Raw genomic sequence first — 23345 nt, forward strand, 5'->3', positions numbered from 1 at the left:
TAATGCGTTACCCCCAACACTGCTCATTTCAGATGAGATTGAAAACACCTGGGCCCGTATCCCTAAAGATTCTGAGAATCCTCTCAGAGAGCTCCTAACTTAACCTAAAAATTCCTTGCCAGGAGTTTTAGCTTAGAAGTGATTCCAGAACATTTTCAGTGAACTCTGAGCAAGGAATGGATGGAAAATCCTATCTTAGTGAGGAGGTGTGGTTGACCCCGTTGCTAGGTATGAGTCATCATTTCAAAAGCCGTGATTGGTTGATCCTACAAGTTTGATGAAAATGAACTTTTGGTGATAATGAGCAAAGGATGTACCCTCAAATCAATAAACATAATTATACACTCTAATCTTATGCAGACTGTAATTGTAAATAATATTTCACATTCAAGAAAATATCTGGAAAATGAATAGTAAGCTGTAGGGGTTATAGCCTAACATTAGAATCTAAAATATGTGAAAACTTAAGCTCATTACACCCTGTTCAAATAACGATTCGTGTCTTATTTGCTCATATTAATATCCTAGCTGGCATATTTTGTACTTTCACTCCCATATGGACCCCATTGAAAACAAGATGGCCTATCTCAAGGGGCTGTCCTTAATGAAGTAGAAATTGCAACGTTACAACTCAGTGTGGTCTTAACGAGGGTAACACGGCTCAGCTTTTATCAATGTCTGTGATTGCTGGCTGGTCTATTTATGAAGGCTTGTTAAAAAATAAAATAACAAACATGATTCCTGCACGATCCAATCTGTAGCGTCTCAATAATTCCCTGTCATCCAGTGTTTGCAGGACATCTCTCCTTCCTCCTCTGTTGGCCATTTTGTGCAGCTGCTTAGGGGAACTCCTAAGCCACTAAAAGTCCTCTTCCCTGCTCTTAGCAGATCTCGCCTTAGGAGCCCTTTTAAGCGCTAGGAATCTTGAGGAATAGCTTTTATATTAACTGGGATTTTCGTGTCACTTTTAGGGGAAATTCTAAGAAAACGTCATGACTGAGAATTTTCTTAGAATTTGGCCGCTAGGAGCCACTTTTTGCACAAAAATTCTTTAGGGATACGGGCCCTGATCTCTAGGTTTTCTTAGAGGAGGGCTATGCTAGAAATGTGTCCATCTTGAACATAATCAGAATTATCAGCTAATAAGGGTAAATTGACATACGTACACTGGAGGAAGCATCCGAGTGGTTTCCACAGTTGTACCTTGACAGGCTGTAGAAAATTCTGATGGAATCATGTCCTCATGTTCTGATATCAAAGATATAATATGAACATTGAGAATTAGCTTCGGCTAAAATGTTGTAGTATGTAACATGATCTTATGTAACATACTTGTCCCTATTCAAATAAACTTAAATAAAAAAATAAATAAAAAAAAGATACGCCAAGTTCAACTTGTATGAAGTTCAATTGCCTTTGCAATATTTCGCATTTATATTTTTTGTATATATTTTATAGTTTTCACATGATTTTATATAATTTTATTGATTGGTTTGTTAAATACACACACTATATCTGTTTGATTATTATATTATATTTAATACAGTATCTCTTCAGTTTAAACAATAAACGCATGCTGTCCACTCAAGTGGACATCTGAAAATCTCTTTGAAAAATTTGTAAAAAAAAAAAAAAAAAATCTTGTTTTTCATGCCCTAAGAGCAATAAAAACACATAGGAAAAAAATCCTGACTGAGGTTATCATAATTCATGCATGAAAGGGTTCATCTGCATTCTGCACGTTTCCACCCACAGCGCTGCCATTAGGTTTACAACAGTGTTACCAGTGCTAATGCAATGGCAAAATTTCCAGCAAACTGTTCTGTCTTGCTGCACAGACGAGCACAGAACATTATTTGACCAAAAAATGTCACAGCTGTTTTATTAAGACCTCATGGAACTAAGATTGTGTAAAAGTTAAACATTATGGTTCATGCAAGTCGATGAGATGATTCAATGTAACTCCACAACAACAACAACTACATAAATGTATCCACTAACCATTCAGTCCAAAAGCAACCTCTTCCTGAGTCTCTCCGTCAGACTGCACTCCGCTTCTGGTTATCAGTGAGATTCGCGTGTTTTGTTATTGCCGGAGTATGCGAAGCTCGTGGAAAGGATCGACTCTCTTCTGAACTGGGGGCTAGGAGCAGCAGCTCATTTGCATTTAAAGGGACATACAAAAAAACTGCTGTTTTTGGCCAAACCCAGAAAAGGGCAAATTTGACAAGCTATAATAAATGAGCTGAATAAAAAGAGCTGAAATTCTGGGGACACCATATATTTATATTACATCTTGTGAAAAGGGGTATAATAGGCCAAACTAGTTAACCTTTGATTTCTCTTTACAGGCCTTAACGTACATTTAAAGCTGCAGTCGGCAAGTCTGGCAGATTGGGTCGACTTAGCCAAAATTTTGAATGTTTACAACTCCCATGCCCCTCCCCCACTACCAGCGAGCACCTCCCATCGTGGTCGTGCTCGTCAGTGCGTTTAGCCTACCTGATTTACTGTGAAGGCATCTGTCTCTTCAGCATCGATCAACACCATGGACTCCGAGGTAGGCTGCCCTGGCTAATCTATCCATAGATAGCTATAACCGAGGAATTGGAAGCTTGTTAGTAGATTTTCTCTCCGCCATCACGTGTCGTACAATCTACAGGCGAACTTCAGGCGTGTCGTGCATGTGATATTGTAACGTGCGCGAGCCGCGAGGGAGGGGGATCTGTGGCGTGTGCACGAACTGTGATTGACAGTCAGATCGCACCCCGCCCGCTCGCTCGCTCGCTGATTGGACCCTATGATCCGGGAGCGGTGGATTTTTGCAAAACAAATAACACGCTCCAGGTGGAGTTAGAAGCTCGGTTTCTTTTCTAAAACCACCTTATGTTGTTCTGTCGGATTATAGTGTCGATTTCACTGAATATGATCAAAAAAATGTTGCCGACGGCAGCTTTAACATTTGAAAATAAAAATGTGTCAGCAGTATTTTTTAGCCAAGGTTGTAGTTTTAAAAAACTCTGAATATCCTGGCTAGACAGGTATTCTACATTTAATTGTCCCATAATATATTGAGTAATCAACGATGAACAATGAACCACCAAACCCATGATTTTGTTGATTTTGATGATTCAGATGATTCCAACATCTAAATTTGCTTTACCGGTAACAGACAGGGTGGATGCTTTTTTGCACCGATTGAACCAATTGTAAAATCGCGCTGATCGGCCCAAAGTCCAGCATCCGACCAGTGCGGAAGGTCTCTACGTGTTAGGCCTACTGTCTTTTCTCGAGGCAAAGTGTTTTTTGATTAAATGCGATACATTTGAATATGTATTATATATATATATATATATATATATAATCACTTTGTTTGTTCAGCAATCTTCCAATGCAAGCCACCTGCAGATCTAAGAAATGACTTGGAACATGCTTAGTCATACAAGAATGGAGATTGTTCATTCATTGCAACAGTTTTGTGTGTGTGTGTGTGTGTGTGTGTGTGTGTGTGTGTGTGTGTGAGAGTATGTGTGTGAGTGAGTGTGTTTGTGTGTTTGTGTGTGCGCTGGCTAAGTCACAGTCGATGAAAGGGTTAAATTGTAAATTTTGTAATTGATTGAAGCGCTCACACTTCAGATCTATCCGTTTTTTATGATGTTTCTGTTATAGTGGTATGTTGAGAAATCAGGGGCCCTCTGATTTTCCAACCACCCTAACAATCAGAAAGTTTAAACATTTTGAAATTTAATAGCAGGTCTGTGTCTGCTTTATAATTTGCATCATTGACTTATGACTGTAGCCATTCATATGTATATTACAGTGTTTTCCCATGAGTTTGGCAGTGTGTTGTGAATAGAGTATGCTATGTGTGTCTCTGTTAGACTGTGATCTTGGGATTGGCTTTACCATCCTATGTGTGTGAAGCTATCTGGATCTGTTAGTGTGACAATGGACAATAGATCTTTAGTGAAGTGACACTTTTGGACTCTTAAGTTATCTTTATCTTCTTATGATATGTAGTGTTCAACCTGGATAGACTTGATCTATTCCAGGTGATGATGCTGTGAGGGTGTAGTGATGGAGGTGTGTGTTCAGTGTTCATGTCTAGGAGATGGGTGGAATATAATCTATAACAATTGTGTTTGAAATTTAGTTCCAGTTCTATACTGGGAGGCCATATTTATGCAATGATGTATGTGAGATGTGAATGGCCTCTTGAAGTGTCTTTTCACCCATCTCCCGAGTCTCAGGTTATGTTCTAACAATTCTGCTGTCCTGGCTTTGATCCAGGTGGGGTCCGGCCCGTAATGGCATCCTCCGAAGAATTTGCAGAAGTAGGCCTAAACCTGAGACAGAAACAAATGCAGAGAGAACCACAGTTAATTCCGATATTTTCAACAACATCAAATTCAGACGTGGAATACTTTTACTTGTTCCATTATCATGTCCATTGCAATTTTAATTCCAGTTGTCACATGACACAGAGTTTCATTGACCAGGTCTGAATTATTGCTGTTGTTTCAGTGCAGCGTGTGATACCTAAAGCTGCTCTTGCAGTTCAGCCTTTACAGTCTGTTGTGTCATATGAGCATTAGAGACCCTAGTTCTGCTGGGGAAATTTTCTGGATTAATCAGAGTTTTTATCACTCGTAGTGTCATGAGTTCCAATGGGTCAATTCTCATGGCTTTACTTCAGGTTGCTCTCATTACAGCCAGATCTGTGGGCAGAAATTATTTCACCTGTTTCGGTGTTGCCTGCTTAGCATTTGCTGTTTTATGGTGTCGTTCACACATTTAGTTAGTGCAGATCTCTTGTGACTTGCAAAAGGCTGTGGTACTTCTGTCTGATGTTTATCATTTCACAACCTCCTTGTAAATTTACTTCTCTGATCAGATTAAATTTTAGTTGGTGCACCCCAGCCAATGATGATTTGGTTTGTGTCACCTGTGCCACACTTCTAGACACTCCTAGCCACTCCTAGCCGTGTTTTTTAAATGCAAAAAATAAAAGCACACCCCTCCCCCTTTGGCACTAGATAGCACACCAATGAAATTGAATTTTAAGGATTAATGTCACACTTCTCCAATTAATGCCCTGCTTGGTGATTATAATATAATGTATATTATAATTTGAGTTATAAGACAATTATATTATATTTAAGAATATAAATGTAATTATATTGTTTCTGGTCTCTGAAGAGTATCTGGAACAACTTATTTGTTAAAGTGTTCGTTTTTCAAAAGACGATTTATTTTAGATTTGGCCCTGTAGTCGCAGCAGCACTGGCCAGTGCATTGTATGTACAACAAAGGTCAGGCTGAAAGCCAATGAGGGACTCTGTTGTTGTTAACACTCAATGAACCGCCAGCACATGCTAAACGCATGGTCAAATCTCTGCTTGTTCTCATGTCAATACATTTGAATATGAAAAGGTTTTTTGGCTCGGGGCTGATGAGATGCACATTCGCTGTTTCTCTTTTTTCTTTGTTAATTTCAAATGCCTTTTCGTTTCGTTTAGTCTTTTTAAAGACTATATGAAGGCAAAGTGGCCATTTTAACATTTGATTATTCTATTTACTCTTTACTTTATTTTTTACCCATTTTAGATTAGGAAACTATGTCGCTCAGAGGTCCTCACGTTTTCTGTTTAACGTTGGTCTCACGATCACAATCCGCCAGTTTCGGTCACTAAACAGAGGTAATTGGCTACATATCTGAGATTTGCCGTATTCACACGTACACAATCAAAGATACTTTGGTATAGCCCCCATGGAATTGCATCTACCTGAATTTAATTTAATCGTTTTACCTCAGTAGAGGTTTTGGCCACCATTACAGACGTTCATCAACCAACTTTACTTCTCTTATAATGGCTTTGAATTGGCCAAGCCTGTGGTGTCAGTCCCATGTACACTTATCTGATGTAACATTAAATTAAAACAGGTAAAACAGATGTACCCAAATTTCGGTTGGTCAAGCAGCCTTTTGCTCTTCTAAACGGAAATGAACCCGTCTTTGCAAACCAAGTACACTTGAATCCATGCCGAATATTAGTCGTCACTAATCTGGCGCAAAAATTGCGGTAACTTACAAATCTGTTTCTACTTGGGAAAAATAATCGCAGAGTAATTCAGAATGAATTCAAACGTAACAATTTATAATTTTTGTTCAAAGTTCCGAGTTACTGCGTTCTCTGACGCGTCTCTGGAACATTGAATATGAAAAGGTTTTTGTTTCAGGATTGATGAGATGCACGTTCGCTGTTTCTCTTTTTAGATTTCAAATGTCTTGTAAATCACATTGTAGCCACATGGCAATCCTATGCTCCTGTTACGGTTTTACTGCAGCTATATCAAAAATAGCAGAGTTTTCCACCAAAGAGACAAACAAATTCAACATAAACACACAAGATATTTAATCCAGTTTACACAAGATACATGGCCTAGAATGCATGGCATCTACAACCTTTTACCTAAGTGTTTCATACAACAGTAAAGCAATCTTGTGTTTTAAAGAAAAAACTTAACTAGCCTATGTGCATTGTAGTAGCACAAACAACTATAAAGTGTGTTCTATGGGCACAATGTGTTAAGCATAACTTCAATTTGAAAATCCAAACAGAATCATTGCAAACATGCTTTTTAGTCCGATCGCTGTTAAGCGTTTTGGGAGACGCATGGACATAGCATTTAGCTTAGCCTTGAGATCTGATTTTTAACCTGCGCATCATATCGTCCTATTTTTCTCAACCTTGCTTTTCATAAACAAATGCATCGACTTGTCTTTTCGTTTATCCAATTACATGTTTTCCAATCGCTTACAAACTTAGAATTTTCTTTCTGTCCTTTGTTCATTCTCATCACGTGTTGCTAGTTTGTTGCAACAAAGCCAATACAACAATGGTTGATTTTGTCTCAGCACTTCTAAAAAGGCAAAAAGAATTGACTTACCACAACGCCAGAAGAAAGAGAAGATGTTCAAACCTCTTGTTCATTTTAAAATCCCAATACTTTGCTGGAAAGGACGTTGCTCGCCTGTGTTGCGAGATCACGTCGGGGTCACCACCTGTAAAATCGCGCTCGATCGGCCCAAAGTCCGGCATCCGACCAGCGCGGAAGGTCTTTACGTGTTACTGTCTTTTCTCGAGTCAAAGTATTTTTTGATTAAATGCAATACATTTGAATATGTATTCTCTCGTTATTTCATCTGACTCCATAAATGAAAAGGTTTTAATGATATCTGTGCATCATTAAATGTGAGCAAATGTTTGATTCCTTTTAACTCTTTAATGAAAATAATGTCAAAGTCAGTTAGAATAATCAAATGTAACAATTTATTATATCCAGTAAATGTATCATGCCAATTTCATAATCAATTCAAAGACAATGATACAAAACATCTTAATGCTCTGGTATAAAGAAAAGAGATGTGAACCCAACATTATAATGAAGCTGGAAGTCTTGCTCTCAGCCTCACGGGCTAATGTGAAATACAGAAAGGCCCCGATCTTCTCTTTGCATTTCCCTATATAGACAGAAACTGCTAACAATGGGAATTTACATTCAGAGTTGACACCTTTTGGGGGGTAGGACACCATTTGTTGATATGGGTGAAATCTAGATCAAAACACCAGTAAAGAAGAAGCAGAAACAAGCATTGCTTACGTACATGTAAAAAAACGTGATCATGACATGAACCATGAAATGGCATAAAAATCAAAACAGCTTAATGTTAAACTGAAATGTCGACCCAGGATATATCGCATATATATATATATATATATACGCGATATATCCTGGGTCGACATTTCAGTTGTTAACATTAAGCTGTTTTGATTTTTATGCCATTTCATGGTTCATCATATATGTGTGTGTATATATATATATATATATATGTGTGTGTATATATATATATATATATATATATATATATATATATATACATACTGTATATATATATATATACACACACACACATATATATATACATATACATATATATATATATATATACACTCACCTAAAGGATTATTAGGAACACCTGTTCAATTTCTCATTAATGCAATTATCTAATCAAACAATCACATGGCAGTTGCTTAAATGCATTTAGGGGTGTGGTCCTGGTCAAGACAATCTCCTGAACTCCAAACTGAATGTCAGAATGGGAAAGAAAGGTGATTTAAGCAATTTTGAGCGTGACATGGTTTTTGATGCCAGACGGGCCGGTCTGAGTATTTCACAATCTGCTCAGTTACTGGGATTTTCACGCACAACCATTTCTAGGGTTTACAAAGAATGGTGTGAAAAGGAAAAAACATCTAGTATGCGGCAGTCCTGTGGGTGAAAATGCCTTGTTGATGCTAGAGGTCAGAGGAGAATGGACCGACTGATTCAAGCTGATAGAAGAGCAACTTTGATTGAAATAACCACTCGTTACAACCGAGGTATGCAGCAAAGCATTTGTGAAGCCACAACACGCACAACCTTGAGGCGGATGGGCTACAACAGCAGAAGACCCCACCGGGTACCACTCATCTCCACTACAAATAGGAAAAAGAGGCTACAATTTGCACGAGCTCACCAAAATTGGACAGTTGAAGACTGGAAAAATGTTGCCTGGTCTGACGAGTCTCGATTTCTGTTGAGACATTCAGATGGTAGAGTCAGAATTTGGCGTAAACAGAATGAGAACATGGATCCATCATGCCTTGTTACCACTGTGCAGGCTGGTGGTGGTGGTGTAATGGTGTGGGGGATGTTTTCTTGGCACGCTTTAGGCCCCTTAGTGCCAATTGGGCATTGTTTAAATGCCACGGCCTACCTGAGCATTGTTTCTGACCATGTCCATCCCTTTATGACCAAACCTCAGGACCCATCCTCTGATGGCTACTTCCAGCAGGATAATGCACCATGTCACAAAGCTCGAATCATTTCAAATTGGTTTCTTGAACATGACAATGAGTTCACTGTACTAAAATGGCCCCCACAGTCACCAGATCTCAAAACAATAGAGCATCTTTGGGATGTGGTGGAACGAGCTTCGTGCCCTGGATGTGCATCCCACAAATCTCCATCAACTGCAAGATGCTATCCTATCAATATGGGCCAACATTTCTAAAGAATGTTTTCAGCACCTTGTTGAATCAATGCCACATAGAATTAAGGCATGTTCTTTATGTGCATTAATGATGTAAATAAAAGCCTAAAATATCATAATTTAAAGTGATTGTGTCTCAAACCTTGATTAAACAGTTGTATGGTCTTTTTTGGAAATTGACAGCCCCCAGCCACCAGTTGCACTAGTAACTTAAGAGTAATTCTCATTTTGTACTCCACAGAGGAAAGTCATATGAGTTTAGAACGACACGAAGGTGTCTAAACAATGACCGTATCTTCATTTTGGGGTGAAATATTCCTTTGAAGAGCATGGTTATTCTCAAATCTGAAATTGATGCTATAAATTCTCCTCCCCCTTCACATCTGTCACAATAATTATAATTTATGTTTTACCTTTGCAGTTTAGATAATCCATACATCTCACATTTTTCAGCAGGGTATCTTGCTTTATTATTATGCATTTCTTAAACAAACTTAACAACAACATAAGGGCAGATTCCGTCAGCGCAGCTGATGACAATTTTAAGTGATGCTTGAGTGATAAAGAATATTCCAAAATACAAGTAAGATTTCCTTTGATTCCTCCATCTTCATTTTCTTTCCTCGCATCCTTCCTTCTCATCTAAGGGGGTGGAGCTGAGACGTGAGGATAGGAAATGAGGATTCATAAATGAGAAATGAGAAGCACCCCTGTCTTTTTTTCAATGGACCAGATGGGTGGTGCATAATTGATTTTTTTAATAGGGTTAAGCACTACACACACAGAACATGAACATTCACTGTTCATTAAAAAAGAGTCATAAGACATTTTAAATGTCACATTTTTTATTTATTTGAAAACTAACATAATACAGATAATATACATGCAAAAGACTATACCTTTATATCTAAATATCCTTCATTTGTGGTAAAACCCTGATTTAACAAAAAATTATGCATCTTAATTTTTAATATGCAAAAAGGGCCACAAGAGATATATTTTCAGATTATTTAACATTTATTCCAGAATTCAAGAGTTCAATATCTTCTGGACCACATCTATGGAGGCTTTAATGAAAATAGCGTTGTCTCTGATATAGTTTCTTTTCTTCATCTCCTCATGGGTGACGAACTTTGGGTAGCCGAATCCCAGCATGCTCTCATCCAGACATCCCCCACGAACACTTCCCAGAGCTCCAGGCCGCGGCCTCTGGAAGTTCTTCCAGGTGGGATCCGGGTTGAAGGTCTCTGTGATGTGCTGGGGTTTGGTGAACGCCGGGTCGCTCTGATCCAACAGTGAGAAGGAAACACGGCAAGGGAAAGGCCACTCCAGCAGCCCATCGTACTCTCCTGGTAGAACTCGAATGTAGACTGATAAGTGAGAGCCCTCGCCACTGCCGTTCCCATTGGGAAAGGCAGACACTTGCAGACGGTAACCATAGGTATGGGAGTAGAAGGCAGGACTAAACAGTTCCAAACTCCCAGAAGTCCTGATCTTAGCTTCTTGTATTCGCTGGCTGTAGTCTGTGAGCTTCCAGAGCAGTGTGCCATCTCGACTTCCAGAGAGTTCCTCCACCGCACGCCGCAGTTCCCTGAGCTCCAGCCTCTGACGATTCACTAGACCACACAGAAGAGTGAGGTGGGTGTGGGTGCCCTCCTCAAGGTGTTGTGCCACTCCAGTCTTAGGGCACTATGAGTAAAACAGAGAGAAAGACGTGCTAGGTATTTTTATATTAATTTCTTAGTAAATATGGCTAAAAAATGAGAGATACTGTGGTCCCAAAACATATTTCATGTCATTTTGGAGCAGCCCCTATTCACAAGTGCCTTGATGAGTCCAAAACAAAACCTTTATTTTTTGTAAAAACTTTTTTGCTTAAAGGAGTCATAACCTGCAATTTTCACTTTTCCACGAGAATCAATGTATGTTATGATTGCCTAACGATTATACACTGGCCGGGAAGCCGATATTTAAAAGTGAAGCGTTTGTTTACCTCAGGGTAAATAAACCAGCGCGCGTGCACGCGCACTCAAATACGAGATTTTGATTTCAGCCCCGTCTTGACGTCATGACGGGGCAGGATATACCATATATGGACACCGCAAACCTATGCCACGGGAAGCCCGCCCCTCTCCCCCTCATATTCAGTTCAGTCGAGAAAGATGGAGAAACGAGTACACACCTGAGTTGCTCTGTGGTTGACTGCCACAAACAACATGTAAATGTGTTTTCTCTACCAAAAACGGACCAAACTATCAGGGACCAGTGGATGAAATTCATTTTTAATGACGCTGTCCCAACAACCCTTTCAACTGGCTTATCGTTAGGAGTCTGCGCTAAACAGTTCACACAGGAATCATACACAAATTTGGGGCAATATCAGGCGAAGTTGGCCTCGAAGCTCTGTTTGGAAAAAGGTGCAATTCCAACCATCAGAGACTTGCCTGAAATTGAAACGGTAAGACTGAGTTTTTATTGCTCTACTGTGTGTAACAAACAGCAGCTAACTGCTAATGCGGCTATTGTATGCTAGCGGGAGTATTAGCTTCGAGGTAAACATGGGGAATGGCTGCTAACGTTACTTTGCAAACAACAAATGACTGAGATCATCATGAATTCGGCTATTGTATATTGATTGCCTAACGCTTATATATGAGGCGCCGTCTAGTTTGTGTGTGTGTGTGTGTGTGTGTGCTCGCGTCTTATATGAGTATGTGCGCGAGTTTGTGTGTGTGTGCTCGCGTCTCATATGAGTATGTGCGTGGAGAGTTCATATACATGTATGTGTGACTACTTAGTATGTATGCAAGCGTGTTTCATATATGTGTGCGTGAATGAAGTTTGATTTAAGCCCTAAACGGTGCCTCATACTTATACACTGGCCGGGAAGCCGGTCGCGGCCAGGTCGGGTTCATTCATAACTTGCGCCATGATGTCATTTTGTAATGATATGCTAAAGCGTTACCTGCGGTGTCATCCCCCCTCCTTCCTGCCACCAATCAACGCGCCCCTCATTTGCATTATTAAAATGACCGTCCACGACAGCCAAAATATCGCATCAGATCTCGCGAGACAATAATGCCTTCAGAAATAAGGGTCTGAGGAGCTCTGTGTTTATTTTTTTTCCACTTTTCTTTTTTAGAAGGGCCTGAAAGACTATAATACAGCAGTAGGTATCCAAGGTAATACTAGGTTATGACTCCTTTAAAATATTTATTTACAGAGTGCAGCAATTCCCACTAAAGTTTGCTTTGTAAATAAACTTCCTGATCAATTTCAGCTCCTCAGCATACTATACAGCTTTGAAGAACTTGATGTTGCAACAGAAACTATTTACTGTCTCTTTTTCAGAAATTTAGAGACATGGATTAAGGAAAATAGTCTGACGCCATGGTATAATGAGCACACTCGCCTTCAAGAGAGCAGCCCAAAAATGAAGCGCAGCTGAAAGAAAACAAAACTATAGGTTTTTAGCATTTTGTGGAAGGACAGTGTTACTGCATTCAGGAAGGCCTTAAAAACGGCTAGATTTGATTACGTTTCAACTCTCTTAGAAGAGAACAAACACAACCATGGGTATTTATTTGATACAGTGGCTAAATTAATGAGAAATAAAACTTCAACTTCAGATGTTTCCAAACAGCACAGCAGTAATGACATTATGAATTTCTTTACTTGCAAGATTGATACGAATAGAGAGAAAATTATAACCATTCAACCGTCTACTACAGTATCGCATCAGACGTCGTGCTATAGATCCCCTGAGGAACAATTCCATTCATTCTTTGCTATAGGAGAGGAAGAATTGTCTAAACTTGCTAAATCATCAAAATCAACAACATGTATGTTAGACCCTACTGTATATAACAACTAAGCTACTGAAAGAAAAGTTCATAAGTCATAGATCTTATTGTCATTACAAAGCTGGGAAGAGCCAGGATATTAATATAGCTCTGATTGTGTTTGGCAGAAAGAAGAAAGTCATATACACCTAGGATGGCTTGAGGGTGAGTAAATTATGGGATTATTTTGTATGAACTATTCCTTTAATAAAAAAACTCCAGCTGGTCCAAAATGCAGCAGCAAGTTTTCTTACTAGAACCAGGAAGTATGACCATATTAGCCCGGTTCTGTCAACACTGCATTGCCTTCCTGTTAAACATTATACATTTTAAAATCTTGCTAATTACTTACAAAGCACTAAATGGTTTAGCTCCTCAGTACTTGAGCGAGCTCTTAACGCGACCTCAAAATTCTGGCCAGTTGATAATATCAAAAATCAACTGCAGGCGGTATATCCTTTTCATATTTAGCACCCAAGCTCTGGAACAGTCTTCATAGCCTACTTCGGGAAGCAGACACACTCTGTCAGTTTAAATCAAGACTCAAAACACATTTCTTTAACCTGGCATACACATAACACATTGTCACATTTCCATAATTCACATCTGTTAAAGGACTGTTAGGCTGCATAAATTAGGTCAACTGGAACTGGGAACACTTCCCATAACACCCGATGTACTTGTTACATCGTAAGAATGGCATCTGCTCAAATATTAGTCTCTCTGTTTATCCCGAGGTTTACCGTAGTCAGCCGTATCCAGATCAGATGGTGGACCTGCACCTAGACACGACCACAACGCAGCCCTGAATGTCAGCAGACTGTCAACTAGCCAATCCCCTATGAAGGACTCGTCGACACAACAGCCATCAGCACAGATCCTCGGCAAAGACCACAAGAACCAGACAAGTCCTCTGCACAGACCCTATGACCAGCTTCGTCTCCATACTGGCATGATGAATCCGATCTTCAGGCAAAAGGAATTGGATGAAATATTTAAATGCTACCGATCCACAATCTGATTTCTGACTTGTAATCAGCCTGAATCACACTGTGATTCGTTCACAAAAGGAACTCTGTTTGCATCACTGAATCGTTTTCCTGTTATCACTGATTTGAAGCAATTTGTATTGTACCAAGCGCTATATAAAGGTGACTTGACTGGGCCCACTTTTTTAGCTGCCTTGGTTCCTGGAGTAATTTTTCTATTTATTTTTCTCATAGGAATTAAAAAAAAAGTCTTTGTTAAAGAGTTACCAGTCATGAACCAAACCAACCAACTATGAGATGAATCACCGAATTACAAATCAAAAATGTATTTGAAAATCAGACAAAAAGAAAAAGCTACAGTACAAAGTCACCATGAAATTAAAATTGATATTTCTTATTTTCTTATTCTTTTTTAATGGAATATTGCAGTGTTTATTATAAATAATTTTTCACTGCACAAAAAAGAAAATGGTTAACTATTAGCAGGCTGTACCAAACTCGGCCACCAGACGCCACTATACAGACCTCAGGGAAGTGTGTCAACATGTGTAAAAGTTAAACATGGCGAAACATGCAAGTCGACTCCACAACAACAACAACTACATAAATGTATCCACTAACCATTCAGAAAATGTCCAGGTTCAGTCTAAAAGTTGCAACCTCTTCCTGAGTTTCTCTGTCAGGCTACAATCCGCTACTGGTTATTTTTGAGATTTTGGATGAGTGAGATTTGCGTGTTTTGTTATTGCTGGAGTATCCGATGCTCATGTAAAGGACCGGCTCTCTTCTGAACGGGGCAGTGAGCAGCAGCTCATTTGCATTGGGACACACACAAAAACGGCGTGTTTTTGATCACACCCAAAAGGGGGCAAATTTGAGAAGCTATAATAAATGATCTGGGGGGTATTTTGAGCTGAAATTTCACAGACACATTCTGGGGACACCATAGATTTATATTACATCTTGTGAAAAGGGGCATAATATGTCACCTTTAAAGGAATACCACCGGTGTTATTTTGTTATCTAATACAATGACAAGCAAACATTGTGCCAAATACATTTTGGGCCACCTGTACTTCTCAAATACAAGATATGACTTCTAGTATTCATCACAGAGTTATTATATATGCATAACTGTAGATCATACCCTATGTTTGCAGCCAGCCTCCTTAAATGGGCAAAGCACCATAGCAGTGTTGCATCCTTCCTTTACATGTGCCATTAAAGTCTCTCGAGTGATACCCGGTGTGCCGCACCTGTTAGGGCACTGCACAGGGAAGCGTGGACACTGCTGCTGATGAGGCTGTGAATACAAAACACACCTATGAATGCACTCCCTTTACCACAAACAAAACAATACATTAAGAAATGTAATCTGAAAAGTGTACTGTATGTGTACATAAATCATGAAAATGTAGGATGGTAGCATAAAGTCCACTGACCTGAATAGTGTCATAGAGGAACTCTTTTCTGCAGTATCTGCAGGGCAGTTTGCGTTTGGGACACTCTGACACAGAGTGCTGGGCCAACAGTCTCCGCACCATACGAGCACCACATTTATTCTCACAGTACACACTCTCCTCAGGACAATCACCCTGGTGACTCTAAATGAGGACAGGGAGGGATGTGTAACAGCTGTTGTGCGGCGTTGAAACAAGATGGATTTCGCAAACCATGTCTTTTGTGTGTTGAATTACTAGCCACCGAATTCATCAAAATGCAAGAGACATTAAAGTAATAAATCAGATGTTGTTGTTTTTTAAGTTGTTCATGTTAATATTAATACATAACCATTTCTAAATCATTACAAATATTAGTAAACTTAAATGGGTTGTATTTGTACGAGAAGTGTGTCTGACCTCATATGCCTCCCCGGTGAACTGGTCGCCACAGTGATCACAGTGTAGTTTTCTCTTAGCGCAGTCATGCTGCAGGTGCTCGGGCAGTTCACGTCGCAGCAACTTCACAGAGCAACGGTTTGGACACGACACCACGTTAAACTCACACATGGACAAATGGGCCTGGAGGGGAAGCGAGAAACACAGTGTGAGAGTGAGATTTGGCTGCTTATTGCATGTCTTGCCTCTGCGTTTGGAGTCGGTAAGACTTTTGAATGTTTTTTGAAAGAAGTCTCACCAAGGCTACATTTATTTGATCAAAAATACAGTAAAAACAGTAATAATGGTAAAATATTATTACAATTTAAAACAATATATTTCATATAATTTAAAATGCAATTTATTCCTGTGATGGCAAAGGCATCATTACCCCAGTCTTCAGTGTCACACGATCCTTCAGAAATCAATCTAATATGCTGATTTGCTGCTAAATAAACATTTATTTTTATTATCAATGTTAAAAACAGCTTTTTTTTCTGGAAACCATGATACCTTTTTTTCAGAGGTGGACAGTAACAAAGTACATTTACTTGAGTACTGTACTTAAGTACACTTTTTGAGTATCTGTACTTTACTTGAGTATTTTTTCTGGAAACATTTTACTTTAACTTCACTACATTTGAAAGACAAATATCATACTTTTTACTCCACTACATTTCGTTACTACATAGTAACGTCAGTCAGGGGATGATTTTGGTTGCAGGGGTTGACGTTAAGTACCCGACGTCGGATTGACGTCAACATCCGACGTCAGACAGACGTTGGATTTTGGTTGGAAATGAAAGTCGGGTTGATGTCAGAACCCGACTGACGTTGGGTTTGGTCTTCTAAATGCGAATTTTGTCATTGTTTTGGAGCACACTAGCTTATAGATAACAGTAAGGCTAACATATTCATACTAACAGCCAAAAAACTTTAAATAGGTCACTATTTGAGGGAACAGCCATTTGGGCGAAACCGCTGTGGACGTTATTGAGTGCACTTATTCAATCTCACATTCGATCCCACTTCTGGAATGGTGTTCTAGAAATACATTTGATATTGATATGAGGGTAGGTAGGCAGGCATAGATTCAGAGGCATAAGGTACCTGAATTGTAAAACAATGCATTGACATTTACTTTTTACTTTTGATCCCTAAGTACTTTTAAAAACGAGTACTTCTATACTTTTACTTAAAGGACAAGTTCGGTATTTTACACTTAAAGCCCTTTTTTCAGATCGTTTCTGATGAAATAGAACGGTTAAGATTGAATTTTCGGTTTCTGTGGTAGCACCCCCCCCCCCCCCCCCCCCCCCACCTCCACAATGGCTGCATAGGTGCACTGGAACAATCCTTCCTAAAACGCATTAAACTTTCGTTTACAAAGACGTGAAACTCACCGAGTGGTCAGGGGTGTTCACTGATATGCTCACATAAAAATCGCTGCAAAAGATGCTTTCCAACAGGTGTTTTACCATTCGTCCAAACGCCTCACACCCGTACATTCTTCCGTTGAGAGCTTGAATAATAGATACTCCGGCGGCAGAGTAATACTGTACCTCACAGCACATCCAATACAAGTCAATGGAGTTGGACAAAAACTATGATAAAACCTGTTGGAAAGCATCTTTTGCAGCGATTTTTGTGTGAGCATATCAGTGAACACCCCTGACCACTCGGTGAGTTTCACGTCTTTGTAATCGAAAGTTTAATGCGTTTTAGGAAGGATTGTTCCAGTGCACCTATGCAACCATTGTGGAGGTGGGGGGGAGGTGCTACCACAGAAACCGAAAATTCTCGGGACAGCAGCATGTGTCCAAATTTCAATCTTAGCCGTTCTATTTCATCAGAAATTATCTGAAAACAGGGCTTTAAGTGTAAAATACCGAACTTGTCCTTTAAGTAAAAATCGGTCTTTACAACTTTTACTTGTAACAGAGTAATATTTGACCAGTAGTATCTGTACTTTCACTCAAGTAAGGAAGGTGTGTACTTTTTCCACCTCTGCTTTTTTTTAGATTCGTTGATGAATAAAAAGTTCAAAAGAACAGTACTTATCAAAACTACCAATTTATTTCAAAAAACAAAATCTTACCGACCCCAATCTTTTGACCAGTAGTCGATAGTCAGTGTATTTGCATGAAGCGCACACGCAATAAGTAGACACTGTAATGTACAATAGCAGCCTACCAACATACTGGCAGCATCTAAATTGCAATTCTTAAAAGGATTTCAAAAACCATAAATACATCTATTCAATCCTACAAAGATGTATGTACAAACATCTACAAATACGAGTGAGATTTGAGTTTGCGTGCGCATGAGATGCCGTTTGTTGACCTGGAGAAGCTTGTTCTGCGCGGTCCAGCGGCAGCCCTCCTCACTGTGGATGCAGCGGATGGGCAGGGACAGAATCTGCTGTTCCAGTTCCACATCTGGAAAAATCTGCAGAGAGAATTACACATTTACAACAGTGTACTAGAGTAGAACATGCAAGAACATTTGTAAAGCATAGCCATTTAAGAAATGATTATTTGAACAATTGCTTTTATACAACTGTTCAATAAACAAGAAGTTAAAGGGTTAGTTCACCCAAAAATGAAAGTTCTGTCATTAATTACTCACCCTCATGTCGTTCCAAACCCATAAGACTTTCGTTCATCTTTAGAACACACATGAAGATCTTTATGATGAAATCTGAGAGCTGTCTGTCCCTCCATTGACAGCTACACAACTACCACTTTGACGCTTCAAAAAGTTTATAAAGAGATTGTAAAACTAATCCATAAGAATCAAGCGGTTTAGTCCAAATTTTCTGAAGAGATATGATTGCATTATTTGATGAACAGAATAAATTTAGGCCTTTATTCACATATAAACATTCATCAACTCACTCATCAGTTGTGGTAAACGGAAACTCAAGCATGTTCGCTTGACGTGCGAGAACCAATGAGGTTCATTCTCGTGTTATGGCATTTTTGAGCTTTAGCAAGAAACCAATTAGGTTTGTTCTGTTTATGTTCGCTGATCAAAGTTTACATGTGAATAAAAGCTTAAATTCAATCTGTTCATAATATAAAGCGATCATGTCTCTTCAGAAAATGTGGACTAAACCGCTCGATTAAATAATGGATTAGTATTACGATCTCTTTATGAACTTATTGAAGCATCTAAGTGGAAGTTGCGTAGCTGTCAATGGAGGGACAGACAGCTCTCAGATTTCATTAAAAATATCTTCATTTGTGTTCCAAAGATGAACATAAGTCTTACGAGTTTGAAATGAGATGAGGGTGAGTAATTAATGAGAGAATTAAAATTTTATTTGAATGAACTATCCCTTTAAATTTCAGTAGCTTATATTTTAGACACAATATTGCCAGTAATTTTGTTGATTTTTGCTCTGCCAAATAAAATATTTCCAAACGAACTCAAAGCTGAATCAACTGTAACTCACAACAGTGGCATTCCTGAACCAATTAGTTTTGTTGAACAAATCACTTGAATGACTGATTCAATGACTCACTCATAAAGAAAATCATTTGTTTCCACTTACTGGTGTAACAATTTAAAAGTATACATCCAAGTTGGACAGTGAATCAGCACTCAAATTTGAGAACAAAAACTGTTGGTGAAGGTGAAGCGTGTATTTTATTTCATGTTAAAATATGGTCTGTATAGTCTATTGAATCATTTCTGTTAAAACATCAGAGGAATGATCGTCCTTGGATAAAATCATCATCATAAACTTTTGTATGTTATGATACACTCACTTTGGCATAATCCAGTGGCAGATGGTCCTCTGGGCACTTGAACACACCTTCACTGTTAAAAGTAAAGTTGCATGTTATTCAATAAAGAATCACCATGATGAATTTGTCTTGTTCACGTGTTTTTGCCACATGAATGTGTTAGAATTTCATTTGCATTCGCTTTATTTCTACATTATATGTTGTGGGTTGAAAAGCAGTTCACAGCAGCCTCTGACTGATGCCTCCATGTTATAAAGCCTAAATGAATCACGGCCAAACTGATTTGACAGGAACTTCAGAATCACCTCCCACACCACAAACTGACGGAGAGCCTTCAGGAGAATGTGAGTGAATCATCCATCTGGGATGGTGACGCCCCCCACCATACATAATATGGGGAAGCAGTACAATCAACACATCCCATATTAATAGAGCTGTGATCTTTCCATTACGTGTGACACAGTAAGCACATCGTCATTTCAAAATCCTATGGGGAATTTTCCCAAAAGTCCCAGACGGCTTCATAAGAAGGTGGAAAATGTGATAGCTGCATTTTTTAGGCAAATCAGAAGTGTCATGCATGTGCCCACTCAGATTTTTTAATTGAATGGATGCAACTTTACCAGCTGCGCAACCACACAGACACGTCACGCAAAACTATAACTTTCTATACTGTCTGTTACAAGTACTGCTATAAGCAAACAGATTTTCCATCAATGTTAGCACAAATTATATGGATTTAAAGACTGCGAATTGAGAAAAGTCTCAATATAGGTGCAGTAAGTGGTGTGTGAAAATAAACGCGAAACTGTATAGAACATGAAAGTGCGTTAAACTTGAAGCTGCTGAAGAAATAGCAGACACAACATTAAATATCATCTGAAGAATGTTTCCCCTTTTACCTCACATGATCTTTCATTAACGCTGTAGGAAGCAATTGCATAAACTGGCATGATATTAGTTTAATTCTTCTGCACGCACTAAAACACAGGCAGTTCCGTTCATTGGTGGAGGAATGTGAACGAGCAGAACTGCTTGTGTTTCAGTGCGTGCGGACGGAATAAAACCACCCGTAAAATTTCTATGCCGATTGTCACTTCAACTCTCAAACTACACAACTACTCCTGATGTAAAACGCAATGAAATGATATGGCGGTTTGACGGTCTCGCATCATGCTGCGGATTTACATGTGAGGCATGAATTGAAATTATTTGAATACATTTTACATTGTTACTTTTCATGCAGTTAATGTTTCTGAATTTATTTGACATTTTCACTTTTTGTGTAATTTTTGAGGACCGGTCAGGATAATTTGTTTTTAATAATTCATAATATTTTGACATCCACATTTCCACACGCAGTCCACATTTCAAAGTGCAACGGGCCATTAAAGTAGCATTAATGGGAAAAGTGTATTACAGTAGGTGCATTGGAGTGTATTAGGAATACACTAAAGTATGGAAGCTAGTTATTTTAGTTTATAAAGTTTTAAGGAGAAAGTGTGGAGAACTTTTATTATGGATGGATACACTTTTTTTGGACTTCAAAATCGGGTCCTCCATTCACTGCCATCATAAAGCTGGGAAGAGCCAGGACATTTTTTAATATAGCCTATCTCCGATTGTGTTGGGTGAAACTTTAAGTATATCTTTAGTTGGACCTCAGCACTATTTTCAGATAACTAAAGTACATCAAGTACAAAATTATTTGTTCCAATTTAGCAGACTTTAAGTATACCAGTTTAGTATAATTATATAGTATAAAATAATAATATCATTTATATTAAGTGCATAAATATGTAAATATATTTGTGGTATACTATTTCAAATACATTCTTTGCTGAATGCTCTCTTACCACCACAACCAAATAATTGCAATGCCCTTCAGGCAGATGCATGCTATATCATGTTAAATGTTGCATTGAGCCTGTATGAAACATACTGTTCCTAACAGTATTGCTATTAGGTTAGGTATGAGAGCAGATCATACACTGACTCTTTCTTGATCACATTTTAAACCAATGACTGGATGAAATTCAATCCACGGATTTACATTTTGAATAAGTAATTCATTTAAAATGAATAGTCTAATTGAAAAGCATGTGTTAGTCCGATAGAATGTGAATGGACGAGACTGTCCATCGCTGTGATAACATCCACAAGATAACACAGGACAATGAATGTGATTGTTTCAGTCATTATATCTGTGAGCAACACAACTCTGCATTATGACTATGAGAACACAAGACATGGAATGCAAAGAATGGGTCATAACCCAAAACTGTGCTAGCTTACAGTTGAGTAATACTACCAAATAAACTGACTCACTGCATACTTTCATTTCACATTAATTACTTTTGGCTGTGTTAAATGGGGATCACAAAACTTCTCAAATACCCGAAGCATTCTGCAGTGTTTTGATTATGCTATAATCGTACATTTTAAAAAGTAAAAAACATGTAATTTTATGTAAACATTATACTTTGTAAAACTTCTATTGACAGAAAGACTAAGAGTCTGTAGCCTGAGGGATTTTGTGTCACTGTCATCTTGCTTGGCCAGTTTGGTGTTTGTTTATTACTACGCTGTCATAGGAGTAATTATTTTAAAGTGATACTTCATATAGACAAAGAACAATGTAATAAGAACAAGGCCAGATCTATTAAATTATTTAATAATACATTAAAAATGCAGATGGTGACTAAAAATACGCCTGAATTTCTGAACCTGCTTAATATTTTTGTGGAAACCATGATAGCTTTTTTTCAGGACTCAAAAGAACAGCATCTATTTGAAATGGAAATATTTCATAACTTTAAAAATGTCTTTAACTTAATGCAACCTTGAATAACTCTTACTGACAAATGTTTTGATAGTAGTATATAGCCTACTGAAATTGTTAGAATGATTCTTATTGTTATAAATTACTCACGTCAACAAGGATTTACACTTAACATTCATAAATATGTATGAAATAGGCCTATATTGTGCTGCATTTCATGATTAGGCTATACCATATCACACATTTTAGAGTCAATTTGTATTCTTTTTTTAAACTAATGTCATTATACCTAACGCTACCCATAAAAAAAAAGTTTGAACGCAAATAAAATGAAAATTAACACAAATATTACATTTATAAGAAAGATTTCTCTTTTTAATTGGTTTTTATTTTTACTTTTCTTTTCTTTTCATTATTCATCAATGACCCAGATAATATTATATGTTATGTCCATTTAGTGTTTTATAGATGTCACACCTCAATATCTCATCACGCTTCACATTACAGTGTGCATGTTATGTGCATGGCATATAACGTTCATTAGATTAAAACGCCAGCGGCCACAGTTTGAGCTTTCTTCTTTCGTCGGACAGGTGTAACGTTAGGTTGAGAAGTTTCAGCGTTACCTGAGATACTCCTGCAGGCAGGTGTCGCAGAATCTGTGTCCGCAGGTGGACACCTGCACCGGGTCCCTCATCGGCTTATCACACAGAGGACAATAAAACCTCCTCCTCGGTCTCTCCAGAAACTTCAAATCTAAACCTGGCATAATAGCCTACCTTTGTTTGTGGATATAAACTTCAGACTGTAAACTGATAAACTGCCGCAATAAAACTTTACAAATAAGCTTAATGCAAAGATGAAGAATCCTATTGGTAGGTTCAAATCCCACAGTAAGATAGTTTCGATCTATCATGACATTTCCGTCTTCTTCAGTCAGTAAAGCGCAGGGGAACGTTTACTCTTTCCAACTGTCCGTCTGCTCTTCTGCCCCGCCCACAGGAGC

General features: G+C 38.5%; 1 protein-coding gene across 1 annotated transcript; it reads right to left on the reverse strand.

Moving 5' to 3' along the window:
- Positions 1–9548: 9548 nt before the first annotated feature.
- traf4b (tnf receptor-associated factor 4b) lies at positions 9549–23345 on the reverse strand. Its single transcript, XM_079846550.1, has 7 exons — positions 22966–23345; positions 19579–19630; positions 18149–18253; positions 15788–15949; positions 15371–15532; positions 15076–15231; positions 9549–10786 (listed from the first exon to the last, which is right to left on the reverse strand). Exons 1-7 carry the CDS (start codon positions 23106–23108, stop codon positions 10127–10129), a joined length of 1440 nt encoding a protein of 479 aa, XP_079702676.1. The 5' UTR covers positions 23109–23345; the 3' UTR covers positions 9549–10126.

Source organism: Squalius cephalus (assembly GCF_949319135.1).
Source record: "Squalius cephalus genome assembly, chromosome: 17".
Lineage (NCBI taxonomy): Eukaryota > Metazoa > Chordata > Actinopteri > Cypriniformes > Leuciscidae > Squalius > Squalius cephalus.

What these genes read in the sequence shown, in the direction of transcription:
- traf4b (XM_079846550.1), bottom strand. Translation starts at nt 23,108, where the DNA reads ATGCCAGGTTTAGATTTGAAGTTTCTGGAGAGACCGAGGAGGAGGTTT. An exon ending in CGCAGAACAAGCTTCTCCAG is followed by an intron (nt 15,950 to 18,148) that starts GTCAACAAACGG and finishes CTTCCCCTCCAG; the next exon opens with GCCCATTTGTCCATGTGTGA. An exon ending in TCCTCTATGACACTATTCAG is followed by an intron (nt 15,232 to 15,370) that starts GTCAGTGGACTT and finishes TTGTATTCACAG; the next exon opens with CCTCATCAGCAGCAGTGTCC.